This window comes from Nestor notabilis, unplaced genomic scaffold (assembly GCF_000696875.1).
Source record: "Nestor notabilis isolate BGI_N333 unplaced genomic scaffold, ASM69687v1 scaffold1099, whole genome shotgun sequence".
NCBI classification, from domain to species: Eukaryota; Metazoa; Chordata; class Aves; order Psittaciformes; family Psittacidae; genus Nestor; species Nestor notabilis.
The window spans coordinates 1-26821 of NW_009943883.1; the positions used below are offsets into that span (position 1 = coordinate 1).

A 26821-nucleotide genomic window follows, 5' to 3' on the forward strand; every position below is an offset into this window, starting at 1 on the left:
GGTTCTGGAGGCTATTTATCTGAAGTGGGCTGGGGCACAAATGGGAGCGGGGATTTGTGGCGCTGCCCTGGTGCAGCGTGGCAGTGTTCTGCCTCTGGAATGGCATTTACCCTTGTGATACAAAACCCCCCCAGCTGCCGAGGGAGATAGTTATTATTTCACCGATGCGGTTCAGGTAACTGTTGTGTTTTACCTCGCGGAGAGCGTGGTTTTGATCTGTGCTTATTGTGGGTATGGGATTGTGTGTTTTGGAAGGATGACCATCGGAGAAGCTGGCTCCAACCTCACCCTGTTTTTCTTTCTCAGGTCATGTAGAAGAGCAGATTTAATGCAAAGATGGGACTGTTGGTGTTCATGCGTAACCTGCTGCTAGCCCTCTGCCTCTTTCTGGTACTGGGATTTCTGTACTATTCTGCTTGGAAGTTGCACCTTCTCAGATGGGAAGACTCAAGTAAGTGTGAGCTCCATGTAGCTCTTTCTGGGTTCCCTGAAATGACTGTCAAATAGTTGCAATCGTACTGAGGTGATTCTGATTTACTAGTATTAGCAGGATGTGATTAAGCCCAATCAAATGCTCGAGCTTTTAGTATGCCTAAGAGGTTGAATTTGTGATTACCTAATACTCTTTGTGGCTTTACTTTTATTACTGGGTACGAAAGCAGGTTCATGCTCTCTAATTCTAGTATTAGAAATTTCAATTCTTACAATATTTTGTGTTAGTTTATTCTTAAGTGTCAAAATAGTTTTATGTGCTGAGGCTTTTGTTCTCTGAATCTTTCTGTACGTTTTACAGTATCTGAGACAAGAGTTTTCTTCTCTGGTGGATTTTAATTTCTTTTTGTAATCATATATGCTGGTTGTCTCATCATCTTCCTTTGCCCTTCAGAAATCCTCATCTTGCATTTATCTTCCATATTGTTATCTGCCAGCTATCTCTCATCTGAAAGGATGTCTCTCACTCTCTTTAAGTCCAAAGAGACATATGACCTCATTGAATACAATCTGAGGATTGTACTGTGCAGTAATGCTATAGGAGGTTTTAGTTACAAAGAGATATAAATTAGGCTGAGGTTTGATTCCTCAGTTACTGCTCTTATTTTTGCCTGTGTTGATTGCTTTCTTGCTTGCTTGTGAGAAGTGTTTATTGAAAATATCAATCCATTCCTCTCTCCCTTCTGCCCAAAACACAAGCCGGCCTTCTTTGCAGCTGTTCCACAGGCTGTTTCAGATGTCTCTCAGCTGACCATTGCTTCCTGGATCAGTGGCTGAGAAACGCTCATCCAGGATTGTTTTCCTGTCCGACAAAAAAGCTGTTGGTCAGATTCCATCTTCTCTCTGTAGCGTTTCTGTGCATGCTGGTGGAGGTTTCTGCTGCAATGCTTATTGAATTTAATATTGTTCTACCTTTCTGTGCTTCATATCTGTTGTTACATGCTGTAAGTTTTGCATGATGACTTGGATATGGCATTTGCAGTGATGCAGTGTTTTTGACAGGAGGGTTCCTAAGGTGTCTTGTACTAGAACAGGTATTGTAAGACTGAATTTGTGAAAGGAAATGCATAGTTTCTTTCTGAGCAGGGATTGTTGCTTCAGGTTTGTTCTTCAGAGAGGGAGTCAAATCTTGATTGTGACCTTCTGAAAACTAGCACTTCTGTCAATGAGGTATAGAAAATCCTTCCTGCATGAAAATAAGTACAAAATGTAGTTAGAAGAACAGTTACGTATCTGTACCGCATGATGATCTGTTATGAAATTATACCACCTGCTATCCTTTACTTCCTTCATACCACCAGAAATTGTGTTGGGACTTCCCAAAACCCCTTCAGGTTACAGCTTGTTTGTGAACTTTGTTAAACGTGGAGGAGAAGCTATGTGTTTATATGCCATATACCAAGGTGCTGACGTGGGTTCTAAATTTCTTCAGGTTTCACCTCTTTGGATTTTGTGCCTTTAGTTTTGTGTGCCATTTGTTGTTTTATGCCATGGGAGTCCTTGGGGAGTTTTTTGGTATCTTTTGTGGGAGTTTTGTGATGCAGCATTGCAAATCTATATGCAAACATTGGGGATTTTTATAATTGAATGCTTCTACCTGGAAAGATGACTTTAAGTTGCAGCCAAGTTAGAGTGATTTCTGTTGAGCGTACTGGCTGCTTTTGGATGTTCTGACAGGAGCCCTTTGAGGTGATGTCACAGGCTTTTTGTTAGCTGTCTGTTTCCTTTTTTCTCATCTTACATATAAAATGTGTTCTTCGCTTCTTGGAAGTTGCAGTGCTTGCATTAAGCTTCCTCATCAGTGATACTAGTTTGAAGAATAAGCTTATGGATCTTTATCAGCTGTCAGAGTTGATACAGGCTGCACTGTTGTTCCTTTTTTCTAGACATTTGTATGGGTTGTGTCTCAAATATCAGATGAAGCTCCTTGAAATATTAGTGTAAACAGCAGTCCAGTGTAAGAGGGCAACATCTTATGTGATTACTTTTGAAAACAGCTAAGATCGTACCAGTTTTCAGTTGATCCTAAAGGAGTTTTGCGTGTATTTATCATGTAATTTTATGCATGAGGAACTTATGCAGATTTAAAATACAAATTTAAAAGCCCATAGTGGGAAACTTGATACGACCAGTTAATGTTAAGCTTCTATAAATAAACATTTGGAAGTTAACAAATGACAGGATTGAAGTTGCTCATTTAACCATGATTAGGCTTTCTTGAGCATGAGTAATATGATACAATGTGTAATGGTGCAATTATACTTTCCATTTTGTGAAGGGGAGCCTTAGCTCATTTCACAAGACAGGTGGTGCTTGATAGCCGTTCATGGGTTTATATCCTGAATTACAATTCAGCGTGTGACCTTGTAATTCTCCGTAAGATTGATATGATCATGCTGATGTCCCCAAAGGCAAAAACTGAGTTAGATGTGTTAGTTTTGGGGTGCTTAATCTAAGATTATTGGGTTCTATGTGTAAGTTATCTTCTTACTAACTTATTTTCTCTTTCCTTGTGACCAGTGTCTTTATTCTGTTTAATAGTGACTCCTTAGCTTCAGTAGTCGCATTCATCTTTGTTCTATTTTTTTGTGCTAGAGGAGGCATGAAGCTAAGCTGATCCTGACATCTGACACCCTTGCAATCTCTTCAGAGACTGGTTTTAGTAAACTTGACACCTGTATTTAATAACGGACACAAATTTGCCCTAGAGTATGGTGAAAAACACTTCGTACACCTGCTTGCTGCTTGGTGTGGTTTGTTCACTTGATGTTCTAGAAACTGCTTGTGTATGTTGTTGTTATGGGTGAATTTGAACGGTAACTGTGTAAGGAATCTGCTGAAACTTTGGTGTTTGTATATTTAGCTGCTGAAGTAAATGAATAAAGTGTTTATTTGTTCTTCTGACACCTCCAAGAAAGGAGGCTAAACTTTTAATACTGAAAGATACTCATCAATGTTTCTCTTACCATTTCCATTTAACTTTAAACCTGTCCTCCTCGGGAGATGAATTTCTGAGAAATTCTTATCCTTACTGTGTGACTCTACACCTTGCCAAAATGCGGAGGAGATACGAAAGAATTAATTCTCTAAGGCTTATCTTTCTTGTGTGAAGAATAGATTGAATTCAGCTAATGTGAACTAATTAAGGTTGAATTAAATTCAACTGCTGCTTCCATTCAAGATGAACCTCCAGGGACTGCTACCCTTCTGTCATCCTTTTAGTGAGTGTCATGGTTGGCTACTCTTCCCTGAGCCTTGTCTGATGTTGGTGGCAATATATTGTTAGTTCTTGGAGCAGCAGCAAAGTGCAAAAAAGTGGTGTGTAACACTGTGAATGCAGGAGGACCTTTGAGTTCTGGTGATTGTTGGGAATATATGAGCAGTGTTTAGGACAGAGGTAAGCTTTCCTTTTTCTTTGTTCTTCCCTGATGTCTGTAATGCAGTTTCAGTCTCTGATAATAGTGGTAAGAGCTGAGCACTGTCCTTGCACATGCTTCCCAGACAGGCAATAGTGACAGATGCCGCAAGCCCTCTGATTAAGTCGAGTTGCCTGAAAGGTGCTAAGCATGCAGAACTGATAATGCAATGTGGGAGACAAGCAGGGAAATAAGAATTTTGCTATCAGGTTTAGCTGTCCTGTATATTCTAGAAGGACCTTGCAGCAGCAGATAATTATAACTCTGTTCGTTCTGTTTCTGGACACCGAGTTATCAGGGAATTCTTACATAGTACTGGTAGTGACAGGAGCAGGTTTTGAAGGTCTGAGACATGCACTACAGCCTTTTCTTAATAGATCCTGGTCCTATCACTTTTGCTTTCACTGATGCATTTGGTTCTGAGGAGGAAGGAGGATGTTATCTGTATGAGTGTGAAAAAGACAGCAAGATAGCACACAGGAAGGTGGCTCATTATCTTTGAAAAGTATGATGGGTGATGGAGTCTTGCTGACAGTGCCTCATAGATTTGCTTCATCAGCTCAGAGGAATGCATTTTGACCCATAACTGAAGGACAGAATATAGCCATGTTAAAATTTAATACTGATGTTTGTTATTTAACTATGTGTGTAGCTAATTTTGCAACTTAAAAATGAATGTGTGGTAAGGAAGGAATGATTCCATTAAAAATGTCCTGGCTATGGAAATATTAGACTCATTCTGCCAAGGCAGCTTTTTTTTCCCCCTCTGAAAGTATTGAAATATGCTTCAGAAAAGGACAGTGTGACATTATTTTCCTGTTCTCTATTGTATTTAGTATTAAATTAAAGAAATACATACTTTAGGTACTTTTGCCAAAACCTGAATTTTTAATACAATTTGTAGCTGTAGATTTTGAGCTTGTCAGTTCAAATGTGGCTTTTGAAACATCTCCAGGTATGTTCTGTTGATGTCTCCATAAAGAAATCAAGTCACTACTCTTGTCATCTGTTGCTCTGTGTTATTTTCAACTCTAATTCTGGAATGGCAGCCAAAGAGATAAAGCTCTGGGAAGAGATTTTCTAAAGGTATTTCAGGACCCTTATCCTTTTCATACTTTTTTTTTTTTTTTTTTTTTTAAAATGTCTGTTTCCATGGGAACTGAGGAGACATAAACAGGCAAAACTGACTCACTTCTGGTTGCAGGTTTTTACTTTGCTTGCATTTCCATGGAAACCAGTCTCGCGGCAAAAAAGGCTAAATTAGCCAAAAGCAATCATACCTTTATCTTTAATATACCGATTTCTCTCAAAGTGAAATGGTATTTTTGTCAATTCCTGTACTGGGGACTAAGAATGAATTGAAGAAATGGATCTTTTTATAAAGGATTTGGAGTGCATATGCTCTTTCTCATGTGGCTAAAGCTTCACGGTATGTGTGATGATATGTAGTGTGGGTACGACTGTTGTATCTTGAGCTACTAGGGGTGTTATTTGTTCTACGCTAAGGAGGTGGATCTTGCATACACTGACATCTCGCTTCTTTCCATTCTGCTGTGAAATGAAAGACATTCAGTCAGTGAGCAACTAGGCCATGGAGACAAACTTGTTCCCTTTGAAGAAAGAGGCATGTAATAGTTTTATGTTTAGATCCTCGTCTCTGGGAGTTACTGTCCTACTTGCCTTTGCCAGAAGAAGGAAATGCAAGAGTGCTCCTATAAAAAATAACATCTCTAGGCCAGCTCAACTTGGCATTGGGAGCATAACTCTCTGATGAAAGTAGTTTGAGCTAAACTGGCTGAAATAATGGTTTACGTGGGTGGGGGAGCATATCCTTTTTTTACTGTAGAATTACAAGACACTCACACCCCTGTTGTGAAGGGTGGCAAGCAAATGGTGATGGTAACCACCTCAATTGCTCTGTATCTATCTAAGGCCTTAGCATTAAGGAGAAGTGTGTGTGTGTTCTTTTTGGCAGACAGTTGCTGTGCTCCCCAGGCTGGAAAGCCTGAGCGACTTGAAGCTGGTGTACATTAGCTGTTTTAAAAACCCTGTTTTGGACAGTATTATGCAGCAGTGTAAGTTTCCTAAAGCAGTTGCTTTTTTGTTTTGCTGGAAGAGACTTGGAACAGCATTGAGACATTATTGTGAATTCACTGACGTTTGAGTTATTAGTAACTTCAAGGTTTGTTTTGTCTACTCAGCTGTTCTGTAGTCTCCTGGTGCTGTACTTGTTGCACCAAAATTGAGACCAAATATCTAGAAAATCCTCGTAACATGGATCCAACTACAGATTTAAGGAATCTCTTTGCTACTTTTCAGATGCTTTAGGGATTTGAGGATCACAGTGATGCTTTGTGAAATGTTAAAAATAGGAAGTAATATTGTCAAGGCAGCAGTGAATATTGGAAACAGATGTAAAAATAGGAGTTAGAACAGCAGTTGTCTGGTAAAGTAGCTTAACTTTCCTAAGAATTCTATTGGGCTGAAATGTTCCACTTGTGTTCAGCCTGAAACTGAAAACTTTAGTGTACTGAATATGGTGATTCTTTTATCTGTGCAGAACAGAGAAAAATGGATTTAATGCCCAGAAATTGTTACTCCTATTCAAAGCTACTTTGTGCTCCCGGTTAATATGCCAGGATAAGGAGCATGCCTAAACTTAAACTCCTGCAAATCAGGACATTCAGTTGTGGTAGTACCTTCCACAGCTGTAATTTTGCCAGTTGGTTTTCTCTTGGCTGGAGATAGATGTGTATGTTCCTGATAGCTCTGGCTGTTTGATGCAACTGCACAGAGCTGCCTGTGCTTTTCACCAGAGACAGCCCACCAGGACAGAAGAGTCAGTCTTCTCAGCAAATATGAATCAGAAATTTTAAGGTCTATGAAAGAGTTAAAAACAGAATTTAAGATGTGTGCTGCTCTGTCTTCTAGAAGACAGCGCTTCACGAGGTGGGCTAAAGAAATAGGGAAATGAAAGTGCTTCATCTTTTTCTGACCTGTTACCATGTATTTAGTGAAACGCCTTGTGTTACTTGACAGCCTTGCTGTTCTAGGGACCCTGCTGTCCATCCAGGAACAGTGCTGCTGTAATGTTGACAGTGCGGGACAAAACTCTGCTGGGGCAACAAGAAATGATACATTACAGAGCTGTTGAGGGAGCAAGTGTAATGTTGCCTCATCCTTGAGATTTCTTCAGAGGAGGAAAGCTCCCTGAACTCTCCTCAGGCTTTAGGGGCAGGTTTAGTGAGGGGCAGTAAGAGCACAGCACCCTAAGCACTTCATGGATTGAGGAGTGGTTGTAATGCTGTACTCATCATTATTCTGTCTTCATTTTAGCTTTTTCAGCCCTGGGTTGCTGTTTTAGTTCTGACTTTCTAGCAAGATAGAAAGCAAAGTGCAAGAATACTTCTTTATTCCCCTACACACAGTTTAGGCCTTAGTGTTGCATCCTGAAATAGTGAGGTACTCTTGCTTCTCCTGACAACAGCGATCTTGTTATTGTTCTGAGTCCCTGTTCAAGCCTTTGTATTTCTCCCTCTCTCCATTTGTGTTGCTAGCTGATGGGTGCAATATTAATGTAATAAAAATGGGAATAAAAAAAGAGGGAAATCAAACAAAAATCAGTAAACAACCAAGTGGTGATGGGATGTGGAGGAGAATCAGAAAAAAGGTAAAACCTGAAGGTCCAGATAAGAACAGTTTAGTAATTAAAATAAGGTATAATGTAATACTAATATCAATATAATAATGAAAAGGGTAATAAAAAAAAAAAGAGAGAAACCAAACAAAAAACAGCTAACAACCAAGTGGTGCCCAACACATTTGCTCACCACCTGCTGACCGATGCCCAGCTCATCCCTGAGCGGGGATCAGTGGCTCCTGGCCAACTCCCCCCAGTTTATATACTGGGCATGATGTTTCATGGTATGGAATATCCCCTTGGGTAGTTCGGGTCAGCTATCCTGGCTGTGCTCCCTCCCAGCTTCTTGTGCCCACCCTCACTGGTGGAGCACGAGAGGCTGAAGTGTCCTTGATCAGGATAAGCACTTCTTAGCAACAATTAAAACATCGGTGTGTTATCAACATTGTTCTTGGACCAAGGCCAAAAGACACCACTGTTCCAGCTACTAGGAAGAAAATTATCTCTATCCCAGCTGAAACCTGAACACTTGTGCATTTTCTCCCTGTCCTCCAAGTTTCAGAAGGGTATGTTCCTGTGACTTAGGGTAGGCAAACTGGGATGGTGTTCCTAAGGGGCAGCAGTCAGTGTCTTACATTGCAGCCAAAGCTGCATCCTCAGATACAGTTTTGCAGAGGTCAAACTCAGCAGCTTTACGTATTCTAGAAGGTACAATGCAGTGAAAGCACTTTACCTCTCTTAGAAATTGCTCTGCAGCTGAGTGCTTTCAGAGGTGAAAGGACTTGTTCATCTCAGCTAACTGTGAACCCCTTAGCAATGAGTTCAGCTGGAAACAATACCTCCCTGTGAGGACTGCCTCATCCGCATTAGTAAGTGGCTCTCTGCCTTTCCTCCATCATGTCATTGTACATCCCTTAGTGCACAAGGCATGTACCTCTGACCTCTAGCCATTGCAGCAACGGCAGTTGTGCCATAAGATATCCCCAGCTTTAATTGAAGCTCAACCTTATCACTTGTTTGATAGAACAGATCACACAGGCTTTCACCAACAGCTTTAATACAGTCAGGTTGGCTTTGGGCACCTTTCATGCTCATTTCAGTTCTGCTTCATGTCAGTTCTGCTGACATTATTTGGGCAATAACTTGTGGCACAAAGGAGGTGGTATGTGGTTTGTCTCAAACTGGTCCGTTGTTGCTGCTGTGATCTAAGTGTGGCCTTAGTACTGATTCTGACCATGCATGTCACACTCAGGGATGTTTTGCAGAGGAGATGTTTCCTAGATTATCTCTGCCAACCTTTTTGGTGCTCTTGTCACTATAACATCTAATTTTTTTTGTCACTGCAGTCTGGGTTACATCACAGTGTCAGGCTGAGGTGACAGAACAGCTAAACCGGGGTATGACTTGCAAGGACAAATACAAATGGGTGATGAGGTATATCTCCGTATGAATTATGTATCTCTTCTGCACTTCAGAAGGAATGTAATTGTGCATCCAGGCATCAAGCAAAAAGTAATTTGTACTGTGTGTGCATATCCTGAATAGATGTTTGAACCTGAGATAGATGATTTCAAGTGGTTACTCCTTCAGGTACCACATGATTATATTGCTTTGTATACATTGCTTTCTTGAGGAAGTAATAGCCTGTGAGGATAGTGCTGAAATTCTCATCAGGTACAAAAACTACAGGATGTTTCTTAACCAGCTCTTGGTATTTTCAGTAACCATATGCCTAGACAATTCAAGATACCTATATCCCTGGGGGTCAGAACTTCACATTTCTTGCTCTGTTTCAGAAAAAAAAAAAAAAAAAAGAAAAAAAAATCAGAACGTGTTAAAATTAGCTATTTCCATTTTTAAAGCTTATAAACATGTATGTTGCTTGCCTTCAACTTTTGTCAGATGATGCTAGGATCCCTCCTACTTTAACTCAGTTCCTGTTACAGCATGTCATTTTTTTGCACCTATTATCCTGTGGATTTCAGTATTAGGGACACTGATTAAACATGAGGTTCACCTGAGCTGCAACAGTGCAGTTAAGTATGCCCCTTACTTGCTCCTGGAATAAAGGAGTAACACGGTGTAACTACAGAAAAGTTTAACTGGCTATAGTGAGAAAGTGTGTTCTGTGTAGTATCTTTGTTCAGAACATTATGCACAGATGCATGTATGCTTTAAAGGAAGCAGTGGAAATGAGATGGCACAGAAATCAATAAAAATTGAATTTTCCCAACAGGTAAGTAGCTGATGGCTTTCTTACGTAGGAAGGCTTACTATAAATCAATGTTGACAAAGTTAATGATTTATAAGTGCAGTTGCATCTTTTTATCTTTGTAGGAAAATTAATCAATCTCAGAATAGCTTCAATACCATGTAAGTATTGCTTTTCAGCTGTGATAGTGTCTAGAGAACCTAATTCAAAAAATGTATTGAGATACATTTCTTAGGATGAAGGGTGATAACTTAAATAGACTTGCCTCAGGAAGGCAGAGGAAGCTGAGGCACAGGAAAGTGAAATTATTCTCTGTCACACAGCAGCTCAAGGGCAGATCTGTGAATAGAATAAAGGTCTCGAGGTTCTTGATCTAGTGTCCAGTTGGCCAAATAAGGCTCGCTGTCCTGTAATTATGCATTCTACGTCTGCTTAGTTCAGGAGAGCAGTAGTATGCTGCAGTTGCTTGCTTGGGGCAGAGATTGTCTGCTGTATTTTTGAGAACACAGCAGTATTTCAAAGTACTGTATTGATAAAATTGGTGATAGTCTGCATGGGCAGTGCTCGAGGCTTGATATAGGTACTGTAATTAGGATATAGGATATGATGTGGCTGGTATAAGTTGCTGCTAAAAATTGCCCAAGATGTATCTGTGGAAGTGCATTAAGAATTAAGTGTACAACCTGATCGGTTGTCAGTGCTGGCTTGGGGTTTTTCAACCTTCAGATTCACCACATCAAAGGCACTGTGCTTCATGCTTTCCAGCTGCTTTAGTACCACAACTATCTTTCTCTTTTTAAAGATAGTATATTTTTACAATGGAAAAGATTAATTTTCCTCTCCATGCTCAAACATAGAATTTTCTTTTTCTTACTTTACAAAAAATATATTGAGGCACAGGCTGAACTTCTAGAATTTCAGCTCAAAGGATGAAAAACTGAGATTTTTGAAGAGCGGAATAGTGGAGCAGTTGAGGCAGTTTTAACCGTAGCAATCACTAATGCTGTAGGTATAATTAGAAATCTAATTACTGTGAATTTAGTTGCGGAGTCTTTTCTGCCTTTTGAGACTTGCCCCACACAATTCTATCAGATTCCAAATAAAGCATAGGCAGTTCTCCATTATACAGCTAGGAAATCAGCAATGCTGCTTTTTTCTGTTAGCACTGCTGCCAGAATCTGTGTTTAGAAGTGCCTTATCTGAACATTGCAAAGGCTTTTATTTTTATATATGATTCATTATAACATCAGTTTCTCTATGTCTGAGTTCAGAGCTTTTGTGTTTGGGTCCAGTACTTCATTAGAAGCAGAAGCCTGAGTTAATACAATGTAAAGACTGCAAATTGAATTCTAGTGAAAAAAGTATGTTAATTCTGATTGATTTTTCTACATTTGCCTCATATTTAAGGGTGCTTCAGATGTAGTTTGAATATTTCTAAACTTTTGAAGGATAAGTTTGCACATTGAAAAACAGGCCTTATTTCTATTAAAAAAATGTGAAAGCTTCAGTACTGGATAAAAAGATATTACTCCTTCTTGCTGCATATGTTTTTTTCCACAAAGTTAGTTTTATAATTACATCATGTTGTATTATTTGAGGAATAGTTTGTGCATCTATGAATAGAGACCATGCCATTAAAGGAAGGCACTGCATTTAGGCTGGTGTTTCCTAACCTTTGAATGCTTGAAGTTTCTTAATGTAGTTACTAAAACTTTTAAGAAGAATTTATAAAATAGCTCATAAACTAGGGCTAAGTATTCTTTATGATGTACTCTCCTATGCATATTACACTTTCTGCTTGAAAGGATGGATGGATGAAGGACTACAGAAATCTGCTATTGCCTAGTGATCTCCTGCTTTTCTGCTACAGCCTTGATGCAGATGCAAATTCCTTCTTGTGGTTAACTGTAAGTATGGCTTCAGAAAATGGCAACTGAGAAGTGAGAGGAACCATTAGGTGAAGAATGAAGAACTTGGCACTGGGAAGTTGACACATTTGTAGCAAACTTTGTAGCATAAAAAAAGAACTAAGATGAGAATTCTTTTCTGCAGACTTTAATTTCAGGAAGTTAGGGCTATTTTGGTTATATTTAACACTTAACAGTGTAGCCAAAAGGTTTAACTCCCTCATCCTCCCCTTTTGGCTGTTGCGTTTTGTTAATTGTAGGTTTTGACATAATGCTGTGCTAGTATAAGTATACCTTGCTCAGCAGTCATGTATTTGTTTATGCACTTGTAGGAATGGAATTACCCTGTAGGTAGTTTTCCTTATCCTTGTTCATGGCGTTAAATAAACTTGTGATGATTTCTTTTTCTTCAAGGACATGTTTTTAAAAATATTTGAGATGTCTGTGATTAATTTTGAACTTTTGCATTGTTGGTCTGGAAGAGCTGGTCAAAACCTGTCAGACGATTTACTCTACAGCCAGCTTTGCTAGTTGTGTTGTGGACCAGCTGGATTTGAAGAGTTACTCACACTTGTGTGGAAGTGTTTAGTAGATATATGATGTTTACTGTCAAATCTCTTTGCCTGAGAGCTCAATGCAGTAATGTGCCTGGAACTGTCTGCTTGTGGGATCCCTGCTACCTCTTCCTGTGTGAGCAGTTCTTTGTGTGTTTTATGCTTGTCTGTTACACTGCGTGTCTCATGCTTGAAGAAGTGAAAGTTGCATGGGATACTGTGTGTTCTTTTCTGAGGAATTAAGCTTTTTGCTTGGTTCTCTGATCTAATTTTTTTTCCAGTTAAATGCTTTAATCTATGTAAAGACAAAATAACGCAATAAGGTAGGTAACGAAACGAATTATGGACTTGCTGTACTGGAAAAGCTTCTGCTGAGCCCATGGCTAAGCAGCTCCTGCTCCTCTGGCTTATATTCAGATATGCTGGAAAACTTGTTTGGATAGTGAATTGGACTAGGAAACTGATACAGTGTGAAAATAAAGAGGCCTTCTGTTCCCTCTCCCTCCAGCTCTTTAGGAAATATTATGGCTGACATGTTTAAACCAGTATTTTTGCTAAAATATTCTTGTAGTTACTCAGGTGAAGGGTCGGGCTTGAAAGGCTGCGGTTTATTGAAGCGTGTGGTTATTGCAGGTACCGCGTGAGGGCAGCAGATGTCTTCTCCTTCACCTCCTCACCAGCACTCTCCTGCCACGTCAAAACCTATTGCAAGTTGAATAAATATTATTTTAAAAACCACAACCTACAAACAAAACCCTAGAGCAAACCGAAAAGCACAGCATTCTTCTTTCCTGTACAGTTAGAAAGGGGCAGCTGCCGTTCTCTAGGTGAACTTGAGTAAATACTGCATTTGAAATAAACTATGGAGTCATTTGGCCTTAGAGTAACTTAATTTGGAGGAAACTTGCTATTCATATCCAGTCCAGTACTGTTGCCAGTAGCTATTTTCACAATCTGATCAAGTCCCATCTTGTGTCAGGTTTCTGGTTTTGCCTCCTGACACACCTGTTCAGAAGGTCTTTTAGTGCCTTTTCCTAATAGTTTTTTTTTTTTAATTCAGTCGAAATTATGCATATGTCCAAAGAACCTCGGGAGAGTGGTAGACCTTACACAGGAATGTAAGGTTCTGAGTACCGTCTCTGTGTTACTGCAGGGGGGAGAAAACCTAGACAAATCTGGAATTCTTAGAAAACCAGGCTTTGTTACTTCAGTTCTTTACAGAACAGCTCATTTTATTTAAAGGACTTCTGCTCATTGAGGAGAAAGAAGGAAAGTTCTGACTATGTCATCTTATTTCATGGGTTGGTGCTGTGGTGAAAATCTGGATGCTTCTAATCCTGAGATCCTTCTTGCAGATGCTGGAGCGGAGACTGACAGTAAAGAATGAAAAACATATTTGATAATTTGAATTGCTTTTCACCAGGTAGAATTTGTATGGGAACCAAACACTAAAATGCTGAAGTCATCTGTGAAGTGACGAATACATGTTTATAATTTTTAGAATGGCTACTACTGTTAATTTTATGTACTTAGAGAAGCAAAATAAAAACTTTGCGAGACAAGTTTGTGTTAAGAAGCACATCTGTTGTGTATCTCTTTGATAGTTCATAGGAAAAGTGCTAGGTTAATGGTTGTACTTGATGATCTTAAAAGTCTTTTCCCTGATTCTATGATTCTGAAATCTGCATGGGTAAATTCTGTCCCCCTGTCATTGGTAACAATCTCATGTACAAATGGCTGTGTCTGGTCAGATGAGAGCTCCAGGTAGTGTGGTGTCTTAGAAAACTGCCACTGGGATTAGCATTTACTGTTGTTCCTGCCATCCCACTTTCCTGTCTTCCTGCGATGTGTGACCTTTGATTTCCTGAGATAGTTGTGTTGTCTTTTCGTGTAATGGTGCCTGCTAGGATTTTCTGACATAAGCTGGTCTGACTACTTTTCAAACCTATATATAAGCTTCTGGTATAATCTTCCCATGGTGCTGAGCTTCCCAAAGTAATGGTATTCTGTGAAAAAGCATCCCTAAAGCCTAGTTAAAACATAAATGAGTTAAGAAGATAGGGAAATAATTTAATATTTCTAGAAACATTTGATAAAATTGCCCTAAATGAATGGCAAAGTGAGGCTTGTTTGTTTTTAAAGTGATTAAGAAGATAGTGTGGTGGATGTTTAACTCTGACTAGAAATTACAGTGAGGGTCTAAGTATTTATCTGGGTTCAGAAAAGAAGTTAATATCTATATAAAGGTTGGAGAAACTAAGAATGTGTGACTAACCAAGATTTTGGAGAGCTAGATTTGGAAGGAGAATTAATCTTACTTCAAGGCATTGAAGTACATTTAGCTTCATATAACTTCTTTATGTGAACTTATTTTGAAAAAAAAAAAAAATATTCTGATTGAAGGGTTTATTTTAAGTATGCCTCAGACGTGATTGTATAGAGGCATATTCCTTTACTTTGAATTTTTGCCCTAATCATGTAATGGATGCTCTTGACAGAGGAATTCCTGTGTGTTGACATCTGATAATTTTAGCTTCCAAATCTACTCTTTTAGGAAACGTATTCCAGATTGCTGTGCTTATCCAAATGTTTTCTATGTTGTAAGCACCTTAAAGATTAAGTGTACATATTACATTATTTCTTTGAAAGCAGCTAATCTTTGTACTTGTTAAGTTCATATGTGGTGATTATTGATATGAGATCAGCTTGAGAATGAAAGTAGATTTATCCTAGCAAAGCAGGGTTAAATTTGGAATTAGGCTTGGCAAATATTCAGAATTAGTCTGTGATGTTGGTCTCTTCTCTGTTACTTTCTTGTATTGTTGTTTTGAAACTCAGAAAAGCTTAATAATACTCTGTCTTCTGGCTCAGGTTGGTTCTGAGAAGTAATTTAAGGCTAATTTGGAGTGAACGTTCAATCAATCAATCCCATCTTTTTTTTGCTTTTGTAGCAAATTAAGGCAGTGTTCTTCTGGAGTGGAATCTCCATCTCTATTCTGTTGTTTAAAACAGATCACTTCCACTTCTCTTTTAACTGAGTTTTTTATTCATGTATTTTTTCTGGGTCCATTTAGACATTATCATTGCAGGCTTGATAGTAAAAAGAGTCCTTTCCTAAATGTAACTGCAGTATACTCTCACATTTGTGTGCACATGTGTAATGTAAAAAGTGGGGGAAAAAACAGTTTTAATCTTGTATTATGTATCCAAATATATAAAAATCTAGAGGAAAGTACATCTACTTTTATTAGTCCTAATGTGTCCCATACTGTACAATTCTTTCTGGTTTAAAATATCTTCCATATATTCAGTGATCTTAAGAACAGAGCAAGACTTTGCAAAATTATAGGATAACACCAGTTGGAAGGGACATAAGGAGGTCTTTAGTCCTACCTCCTGATCAAAGCAGTGTCAGTTATTAGGTGAGACCAGGTCTTTATCCAGTCAGGTTTTGAAAACCTCCAAAAAATGGAGACTGCACAATGTTTCTGTACCTTTTCCGATGCTTCACTGTCTTCATGGTGAACAGACTTTTCTTTACATCCAGTCCAAACCTCTCTTGTTTTAGGTTATGCCTGCTGCCTCTCATCATCCCACCATGCAACACTTCAGGAAACAGGCTCTGTTTTCTTGGTAATATTCCTGCAGGTGCTGGAGGGCTGCCTTTTGTTCTCCCCAAAGCTTTGGTCTTCTACAGGCTAAACAAGCCTCATTCCCTCAGTCTCCTCTCATAGATCTTGTGTTAGCACCCTGGTATTTGATCATTGGCGCAATCCCTTGTTTGTCTGTAGCCCTCCCTAGAGAGCAGGCACGATGTGTTAAGACAGAGGGCTCATTGTCATTTGGAGGGTTTGTTATTTTGTCATTTGGTTTTTGTCGTGTGCCGTTTTCTTTTTTTTACCCCCATAGTTTTTACTGCTTCTTGTCAGTTAAATTTTTCCATGTACTTTCTGGTGTTGAGAGATATTAGTTGTTTAGCTTAAGTAAGTTTTAAATAGAATAAGTCACTCATTCAGAGTTATAATACTGTGTGCTTTAGTACGCTGTTTGCTTAGCTTTACTTGCTTAGCACAAGTAGCTAGATTTGCTGAAGCCTTAGGCTGTAAGCTGTGGACTTTCACCTAGATATGCTTTTGGCTGGAAATTTACTAAATTTCTTAGTAATTTTCCTATTAGCTGGTGTAAAGCTGTGTTTTGTCTTTAGTATGAGAAGAATGTTGATAATGCATTGATGTTTTAGTTGTTGATGAGTAATGTTTATCCTAGGTTTGGGGCTCTCTTAGTGTCCCATGCTTTGCCGACCATCAGGTACACAAGAAGCACAAACCAGAGGCTGCAACTGTGTCAGCAGAAGCTGCAACTCAACTGCCTGCTTTTATGGAGATGGAGAAGTAATACAATAAGCTGTTAGAAGACCCCAGACCAAAAATCATAACTGGACTAAAAAAGCACGTGAAGAGCAAGGGCATAGGTTCTAAGGGTATTTTTGCCGTGGGATTTCTTTCTTCAGGGTCCCTCACTGGAGGCAGCCAGCTCAAGCTGCCCCTGTTGTTGTACTACTCAATTACTAAATTATTTCTTTTCCTGGGGTCAGACATTGGAGACTGTGCAGCGGGAAACCTAGGGTTGAGCCTGAAGGAGGAGGAAGCGTGCCTGAGAGTGAATGTGTATGTGAGCAGGGAGTGGCAAGGGGCACCCGTCAGCTCCAGTTAAAAGTCTTGGGTGGTGTGTGTGCAACTCCTTGAATGGCACGTGAACGCTTGGGCAGCTGCTTCTCCCCTACCATTGGTATTTCACATTCTGTTTCAAACACCTCTTTACTGTGTATTTGTTGCACTGGAGGTGCATGGTACCTGTATTGAAGCTTGCTGAAGAAATGAGAAATTGATGAAGGGCTCTTAACACTGGATGCATGATATTGAATGTATTGAATATACAATAACAATACAGGTTGTTACCATTAAGACCTTTTACTTCTCAAGAGGCTCAATCCAAAAGCAGTCACTGTTATGGGAGTATAGAACAAAGATATGAGTAGAAGAACAAAATTCAGGCAACAGACACTCTCTCTATGCAGCCTGTTCCATGGTGGTCCAGTTGAGAAGTTTTTCCTAATGTTGAGTCTGAACCTCCTAATCTATAACTTGTAGCCATTGGCACTTCGTTCTTCTGAAGGACTCACAGGATAGTGTGGATATTGAGTACATTTTGCATATGCCTACTGTTTTTTGGTTTGGTTTTTTTTTTTTTTTTCCATAAATGTAATTGTAGGTGTAAAGAAAAGTCCTGAAGGAGTGTGAGCAGTGAGGTATTCCAAGATAATCAGAGCTTTCTCTTGAAATTGCAGAGCTCAACTGATGAGAAAGTCGATGAGGAAAGGCAGTGGCTGTTTGTGCAATACTGCTAATTTAAGTTCTGAGTACTTGACATGCAGCTATTTAGTAAGCTCAGAATAACAAAGAACTATTTGGAAGAGGATGGCTGTTACAGATACTGTGTAATCAGACATCAAGGACTGGTGTGAAGATGATGGTTGCAAGGGAGGCTATGCATATGGTAATTGATTCTCTCTGGAGAAAACAGTGCTGCTGAAAATAGCTGGATTGGGTGTGAATACTGCTGTGTTTGAACTGCTGCTGCTGCTGCCAACTATTAATGATAGGCATGTCTGGCTTCTGACTAAAAGTGTGGAGATATTTGGAGTGTTGAACACCAGTTTGATATTCACTGAAGTGATTACAAGTTTGGGTTTGCAACCAGTTTCAGGGGCAGTTGGGCAACTGCAGTGTTTTGCCTCTGAAAGTAGTAGTGCCCTTAATGTCTTGTTTTTGGTTTTTCTAAATCTTTTGAGCATTTGTATTGCTTGTTCTGTCATGTTTCAACTTTCTGGACTTTTCTTCAACGCCTTCTAGTTCTGCAGTTTCCAGTATAGCTCAGATGGTATTTTCCAAACTATTTTTGAGGAAGTTTGGGTTTTTTTAGATAGGCATCCACACTAAGCTGTTTAAATCTCTCCCATGAATTGCTTCATTGATTCAGAACTCTCTGTGGTGTAGGAACACTTGGGATATTCCCTTAGTTGTGCAGTGTGTGCAGGTGGCAACCAGTCTGGTACATTGCCAGTTCATTTACCTTTTAAATCCTTTTAGCCATTGCACACAATTGTCTGTCTTTCTGTCTACAGTGACAACACGAACAATAATGATTTTCTCTTTTTCATAGCAGTTCCACTTGCTGTCCTTCAAAGGTGAGATTTCCAAAGCATGCAGGCTGATCATCAATGACAAATATCATATTTTCTTTCAGTAATAGTTAAGTATATTCATTTTCTAAGCTATTTTCTCTTAAAACAACTTTTATCAGTTCCTGCTAGCATGTGCACACTTTATAAAACAATTTAATTAAAACCCATTATTTGTGGTATTTCCTTTGTCCATGTCCAATGGGAGCTATTGGAATGAATGTTTCCAGAAGGTTTCATTTTTACTGGATGGTTCCTTTTCTACATCCTGTACAGTGTGAAGCCTCATCTCTGGAATGTCCGTCTGGTCCAATAAACTGTTTGGGGAAATGCAGTTATATGCTATCACATGAGGTATAAATCCCCTGTGAGTGCCTGTTGGATGCTGTACTCTCAGACAGGATTATAAACACGTGGAGGTACTTGTGTATTAGAAGTTTCATCTTGAAGATAGGAGCAAATCCCAAATTAATGATTTTTAATTTCCCATTTCCCCCATGCTGTTTCTCCATCAAGGCAAATGCTTTTGGCTTTTCGTAAAGAACAGGCTTGAAAGTTTCAAATTTCTAGATGAATGCTGGACAATAGTACTGAGAAAGAAGTCCTGTTGCTGTGATTGTAACCACCTTGGCACCTGGGCCATATTGAAAAATAACATGTCTTCTGGCATAAGGCAGAAGCCTCCTTATTGCTGTCCTGATGCTAAAAATGGGTGGAACTTGGGTATTTTTTTCTTAAGCACTAACAGCAGAAAGATTTAAGTAGCAGTCCTGAACAGTCAATCTGTAGGTAAGGAAGGGATGCTGTTATGTTCCAAAATACATATTTAAGTTTTTCAAAAAGTAAGGTGTATTTATTTTTAACTGCTAAAATTTCACTCACTTTCATATTTGTTATGTATCTCTGTGCCATTATCCTGCATTTTTTGCTCTTGGCATTCTGTCTTTTAGCCCAGCCACCTCACTGGCATTAAAAAAGAACTGTGAGTGAGCTGGAGCTGCAAGGCAGTTTCCTTTACCATTGTGTACTGTTTAGTTACTTTCAAAGATACTTGAGTAAATATTTAATTTGTAAATTGATTGTCCTATGGTTTTTTTAGTGTAGATATACTTCGTTTTCAGTACTGTTTTCTTGATTATCTGCTCTTAAATATTGCTGTTTATTTTAGAAATTTTATTTTTTTAACAATGGCTGCTCAATGATTTCTTTCATAGGAAATAGTAGAAAATTGCTTTGGAAGGAACTGCAGGATGTCTTTCTCCAGGCCTTTAGAAACAATATTTTTAACATCATTTTATGCCAACATATGTCAGAAGTACACTATAAAATCTAATGATGGAAACTTGGACAATGTATTTCAGTGCTTAATTATTCTTCCCTGTAGACAGATTTTCCTGTTGTCCACTCTAAATTGCTTTGGCCACAATCAAGTCAACTGCCAGCTTTTCCGATCTAACCCCCCCAACATGTGTTTATGTATTTTAGGTTAGTTGCTAGGCTTCTTTCAGTCTTATTTTCTTCAGATTTGGGATTTTTAATCTTTCTAGTGGAGAAAATTTTTTGGAATGTGATCATTCTTACTTCTAAAGACTATACAACTTATGCATATGTTTCTTGGAGTGTGGTACTCCATAATATATTTCTTTGGAGGCTCTATGAGTGGAGTAGAAAAATGTGGCTTGCAGTTATGCTCTAGTTTGCGGTTTTCAGTGCAAAGACATTGGGGTTTCAGTATCATGGAGCTGATTCAGCTCAGCTTGCCATTCACTGTAACTCGTTGTAACACCATTATGTCCGCTTGGAAGTACTGTGTTCCCTTGCCAAGATTCAAATATTTGTATACTTGCCGTGTACTTGGAAGTCGTGGTTGCTGTGGAATGTATGAAAATGTGATTCTGATGGAAAGTCTGTTCTGATGGAAAGACTTGAAACAATCTCCGAAGCTTAAAAGTTGTGTCCTTTGAATAAAGGCAATTGACTACTGTCTCCCATCTCTTCAGAAAAAGACAATGAAGTTTCTTGTTGGCAGAATCATTAATGGACAAAATGATTTATTTGGTTTCTTTCCATTTCTAGCTCTGTAGATGTTTTCTGTCATATGTATCCTTGCTCTGATACACTTTCTAGATCAGGCAATATAGGGTTATTTTCTGTTGTGCAAGTTGTACAAATTTGTTTCTCCTCTCTACTGAACAATTTTTATTTTCTATTTTAATTTTTTTTAAGAAGACAGGTAATGTATGGTTCTGGATTATACTTAAAGGTACTTGTTCACAGTTCAATTTTGGGACAGTAATCTTAACCGTATAGTCTAGTTTGAGCATTCCTTGCTCTTTTATGGCCTGTCTTCCTTTCTGCTTGTTCATACAAGCATTTTGTGACAAATATGCCTCTGTTTCAAATCAAACTTAGGAGCATTTTTTGCCCTATAGTGCTCACATAGTCTGTACTTATCCTCCTTCACACTGTTTCCCACCTGATGCGAGAAGAACAATATGTACACCCAGTTTCTGAATCTTTCTGTCAATAAAGATCATCAGCTAGGCACTGTGAGGGTGGTGTTTCCTGAAGGTCATGGCTTGGTGCTGAAGCTTCACAGTAACCTGCTGTGAATGGGTCTGGAAACTTCATCTCAGGGTGAAGATAAGAGACTCTGTGCCTGACCTCCCTGTTTCTGCACTTGCTGTGCTCAGTCTGCAACATGACAGTCCTTCTTCCTGCATGGGGATGGTGGGTGGTCATAGGATTACCAGGAGTAGAGGAACCTCCATGTGGTGTTACCCCAGGGCCATTTATAGATGGGATGTAGCCTTCAAGTTGTTTTTTGAAGAACCTTCTGATAGAATATTTGGATTTATGATATGTGGCTGTTGGATGATGCACAGATTTTAAAATCTAAAAGCCAATTTTGGCTTGACAGAAACGATACAGAAAATATTACTGTGGTGTTGACTGGCTCTGGGCTTCCTTAGAGGATAGTTGTCTTTTTAGTTATTTTATAGAATTCTTTTCAAGGCTAAAACTGTCATTTTTCCAATCGCAGAAAAAGGTCTTGGAAAAAGAAATAGATTAACACCATAACCAACCCAAAACCTGGCTCTATTGTGGGAAGAAACCAACAAACTTGGAACATCTTTACAGGAAACCAGGTAGTCAATGAATAAAGCTAGGTAGGTGTTCTTGATGCATCAGGTGCTCCTGATTGTCAGGGCTGGACTTTATCTGGTGCTATGCTGCTTTGTAACAGTAGAGGGTACTGTTGGTGTAAGATTAAAAAAATAAGTTTTTCCACATGGAGCTTGGATTTATTCCCCCCCCGCCCCCGCCAATATATTGGTCATTGGAACTGTTGACATGTTATTACATAGTCGTCTTTGGATTGCCGCCTTGTCTTCATCCTGTCCATTAGTGGATTTACTGAGTAGTTTTGGGGACAATCACCTAATTAAGTATGAATGTTCTCTCATTATTTTTGCTGTCACAAGAAGTGTTTCAAAGATGTGTTTTCTGATATAGCTTGTTTTCCTTCAGTGTTGGGGAAAGACTGTTCCTTTTTTGTTCTAGATTGAGGCGCTGATTGTGCTGGACAGCTTTCCAGAGGGCTTTTCTTCTGGGGGGAAAGTATAAAAAAGAACAGCGATGTTTGGGAACAAAGTTCAATTATTACAGCTCTGTTGTTGGATGGTCTTACAACAATCTCTCCTCCTCTGTTTTATTTACCACATTCTTACATAGTCCCTGGCTGCTGTTCACCACAGAGTTATGTTTTATTTGAATGTTATCAGGTGTGCAGTTATTTAAGACCTCCTTTTAAGGAATGTTACCACTTTGCCAGAGAGCACTTGAATTCTGTGGAAAAGACCTGAGCTTTCCAAGTCTAATTTTCTGAGGGTACAGTTACATGGTGTGTTAGTTTTGGTGGCAAATCAGCTGTAAGTAACTGTGTAGTAACATTCTTAAGGCATATTTTTGGCGTTTTTTGTCCCATACTTTTTCAGTGATCCAATTTACAACCTTCCGCTGTCCTGCGAGTAGTTGTCTCGATACAGCTGTGCTGGGGGAGTTGCAGTGATGTGCTGGGCCCACTCAGGGTGTGAACATTTCCTTACTTTTGCTGCTGAAGTACTGTGAAAGTACACCTCAAGGTGGGTGTTAATTTGGGGTTGGAATTGGAAATCCTGATGGAAGCGAGACATCTTCAGTTTGGTCACTCCCATTTTCTAACTATACTGTAACATACTTACACTGTTGGAAATCCTAATATGGGTCTATTTGATATTACACTAGCAAAAAGTACTACTTTGAGTAAAGTTTTTCACTTGGCAAACTGATTTAAGCCATAATGTCAGAAAATACCCCTCGTAGATGCAAGATACAGTAGACAGTAGCAGATTCATTGAAGTCCCAAGTTCTTCAGCTGCTGAGCCTACCTTTCATTATGCTTTGACCACATGGCAGTGGGCAATTTTACTGGCACTACAGTGTGATTTCATTGGGAGAAGACCTTATGTAGACAAACTGGAAAGAAATTTATTAATAGGTCCCCAATAACTGTTACCCTCATCTGTCTTCATTCTTCTGCTTTGCTTCTGGGATGGTAGGGTAGCTTTTAGTGATGGAGTCAGTTGGGAGCAGACAGCAGAAGAGATATGTCTGGTGGAGGTTGAGCTAAGATGGAGAAGGAGTGGATTGAAAGGTATTGGTGTGCTTTTGGGTTTTGGCTGCAGGAAACACTGCTAGCCAGTGATTATAAATAAGTTTTGAAACATCACTCATGTTCTTTGAGCTTCAACCCTAACCCTAGTTTCTACTGCCTACCTCGAGCCAGCTTTTCCTGTTCAACTGATTGTGTGGCAAACAATGCCATCCTACTCTAAACAGCAGAAGACCAAAAGGGAAAGGCATTTTGCCAGTTTGACCTTTCAACCAGGTGAGTTCTGCTTGTGATGGCTCAAAGGAAGGGATATGGTGGAATGGCTTCAGGGGCTTTTTGTGTCTGCATTGTGAAGCTGTGCCTTCTGTGGCATCACTGTTTAAATTTTCACTGGCAGAATGTGGGGCATGAATAATCCATCTGCTTGAAATCTTCTGATGGGTGAAATTTAGTCACTGCAGGACACTTCAGTCACTTTGAGTATATAGAACAACTGCAGAGAAATTGCTCAGATCCTGTGAGCTAACTTGGATAATTCCTGGCCAGAACATCCCAGTTTGCACACTGTTGTATTTAAGTAGTTGCTCCTCTTGTGAAAGCCAGTAGTAAAGAACAGTTTACTATGGGTGATAGTCATGACCTCCACAGGATCATTCTTGGATTTTCACTCCTGATCTCAAATAGTAGCCTTAACAATACATTCCGTTATCCTGGGAAGGAAATTCTTTTAAGTGAACCCTAACCTTATAGTCAGTAGATTTGTCCTGTGCTCAAACTTGGGATAAATTCAGTTCTCACTTTGAAATGTGTTGTTAAGACTTCTTGCCTGGCATAGCATTAGCAGTAGACTGGAAAGTTTGGCTTTTTTGAAGTTGGCTCCTCTGCATTTAATTCATTCTGAATGTGTTTAATGTGAGGGGAAGTACTTGCACTAAAACCCTGAGAGCAGTGCTGACTTAGAACAAGAGTATTCACAGGGTCACGAAGTCGTTGAGACTAGAAGGCACCTCTGGAGATCTTCTTCACCCTCATAGTACAATTGTTTTCTTTTTCTTATGTTTAAATAGAATTTTCTGCTCCTCAGTTTGTTGCATTTCCTCTTGTCCTTTGGGCATCTCTGAGAAGAGTCCATCTCTTCTGCCTTTATTCCTTCCCATCAGATTACATTACTAAGATCCTCCTGAGCCTTCCCTGCTCAAGGCTGAACAATCTCAGCTCTCTCAGCCCCTCATACAGCAGATGCTCCAATCCTTTAATCATCTTAGTTTGCTGGACTTGCTTCAATGTGTGTCTCTTGTAGTGGGGAGCTCAGCCCTGGACCCAGCCCTCCAGCAGTGCCTCCCCAAGTTGAGCCAAGGGGAAGGATCCCCTACCTCGCTCTGCTGGCAGCCCTCTGCCTAATGCAGCCCGGGATGCTGTTGGCCACCTTTGCTGCCAGAGCACATTGCTGGCTCAGTTCAGCTGCTCCACCAGGACTCCCAGGTCCTCTGCAAAGCTGTTTTGCAGTAGGTTGGCACCCAGCCTGTATGGCATAGAATTATTCCTGGGAGCAGGACTTTGCATTTCTCTTTTGAAACTTCATGAGATCTGTCTACCAATTTCTCCAGGCCTTTTTGAAGTTTTTTGTCAGCAGGAGCCCACATTTTCCCCAGCCTTCCTTTTGCTGCTAAATTATGTGTAGAAGTGCTTCTTGTTGCCCTTCACATCCCTCAACATTTTCCACTCCAAGCAGGCTTTGACCCTCCTATGGCTGTCTTTGTACACGAGGGCAGCATCTCTATATCTACCCTAGCTCACCTGACCCTGCTCTCACCTCTTGTATGCATTTGTTTTATGTTTAAGTTTTGTTAGAAGCTCCTTGTTCATCCTTACAGCTCTCTTGCTGCCTTTGCTTGATTTCCTGCACATTGGGCTGGATGATTCTTGAGCTTGGAGGAGGTCATCCTTCAAAATCAACCAACTTTCCTGCATCTGCCTTCTCTACAGGCCCATGTCTATGGTTTTCTCTGAAGCAGGACCCTGGATAGGCTGAATTCTGCTCTCCTGAAGCCCAGACTTATGATCCTGCAATCTGCTTTGTTTGCTTGGCCTTGGTTGTGACTTAAGGCTTGGTTCTGCGAGTTCCCTGGCTTGAGCATCAGTAGCATTAATACCTCAGCCTACATCTGTGGTGAGCAGGCTAGGTTACGTGTTTTTAATCTGAACTGGAGATTTTTGTGTCTGGAATTCATACCTTGAGTGAACCAGACAGGCCAGGTCTGGGTAAATGCTAAACGTTTCTGCAGAAGGGTATACTTTCTTTTGTCATGTTCTTAACTTAGGTTTACTGACACATTTGTTCCTTATACGTGTTGGTCTTCTGTACTGGTGCTGATACTCATGCCTGTCTGGTTCTGATAGTTGGAGACAGCTGATACCAGTCTGTCTGGTTCTGATAGCTGGACACAGATATACCTTAGAAAAACCTCCACCTAGTTTGATGGCGTTAAAATTACTCCCTTGCTTAGACCCATTTCCATCCCCTTGTGTGTGCCTTGAAATGGGGCTTAAATTTGCACAGTCTAGCTATTCCCTGGATTGTTCTGAGATCACAGTGTTATCCAAAGCTTTTCTTCATGGTGAAGCTATGCTCTCCTGTATGTATCCACAAAAGAAAAACTGGCCTAGAGGAGTTGTCTGCACAACTAGCCTACAAATTATATAGGCTGTTCTGTTTCTTACAGCTCCAAAATCTGTTCAATATCCACATGGTCATTAATAAGTTTCGTATAGCATGGGTATGGCCAAGGTATAATGGAATTCTGGAAAGTCATCCAGCTGCCTTTGCAGGAGTGTTTTTCTCAGTGCAGTTTGTCTGGTACCTTTCTTCAAGTTCTGCATCTTCTCCCCACACCTAGTTATGTGCAAGCAGTGGCTGTACCAGATGATATTGGAGGGGAGTGGATACACCACTCTTACATGCTGTACCTCAGAGAGAATTGCAGAATAACATCCTAGTGAGTATCCTGTATTCCTGGTCAGCACAGATGGTGAAGTGCTGGCAAAAATATTTGCAAAGTGATTTGAGAAGGCTCTGCTTGCTGTTAGTCACTGCCACCAAATTAGCTTAATTAAAACCAGCTGTGGGAAAGTGGTCTGCTGCAACTGATAAATCTCATTTCCTTCTCAGAAGTGTCTGTGGGCCTGGAGATGGTGATAACTCCTGCTTGGATCCAGTGAGGGTCTTAAGGTGGTTGCAGTTCTCTTCCATATGTGCAATTTTGAAGTTGGCCCTAAATCCTGCATTTGGCTTACATTTCTCCATATGGAGTCCTTGGCCTTGACATGTTCAGGTTTGTGTATCGCATTGAATAGCATCTATTTTGGTCAGTGTTGCTGTTACTTGATTTGGTTTGTGAGAATTAGTGGGCATGTTTGTTTCAGTATGGTTCAGAAAGAATGTCATGGTTATTCAGCCTGAGAAAGATGCTCTTTTATTAAAGTTCAAAAGCCTTGCAAAACCAAAAGAACTCCTTCCCCCCCAGCCAAACCCCGACTCTAAAAACCAACAGCTTAAGCCATTTAGAAACATATAGTTTGCTTTCTCTGAATGATCAGCAGTCCTTTGTGTTTTTAACTGGTGTCTCAGGCTTCTGTGATATTCTTTATTCATAGAATGCCCTACTCGTCACTGTCTCCCTTCCCTTAATCCTCTTCTTTCTTTCC

General features: G+C 39.8%; 1 protein-coding gene across 1 annotated transcript in view; it reads left to right on the top strand.

The window, feature by feature from the left end:
* Positions 1–336: 336 nt before the first annotated feature.
* The window catches only part of LOC104411661 (CMP-N-acetylneuraminate-beta-1,4-galactoside alpha-2,3-sialyltransferase-like), a 69065-nt gene continuing 42580 nt past the window's right edge, over positions 337–26821 (top strand). Inside the window, exon 1 of the mRNA XM_010022141.1 lies at positions 337–451. Coding sequence (XP_010020443.1) covers positions 337–451 — 115 coding nt within the window. The remainder of the gene's footprint in view (positions 452–26821) is intronic.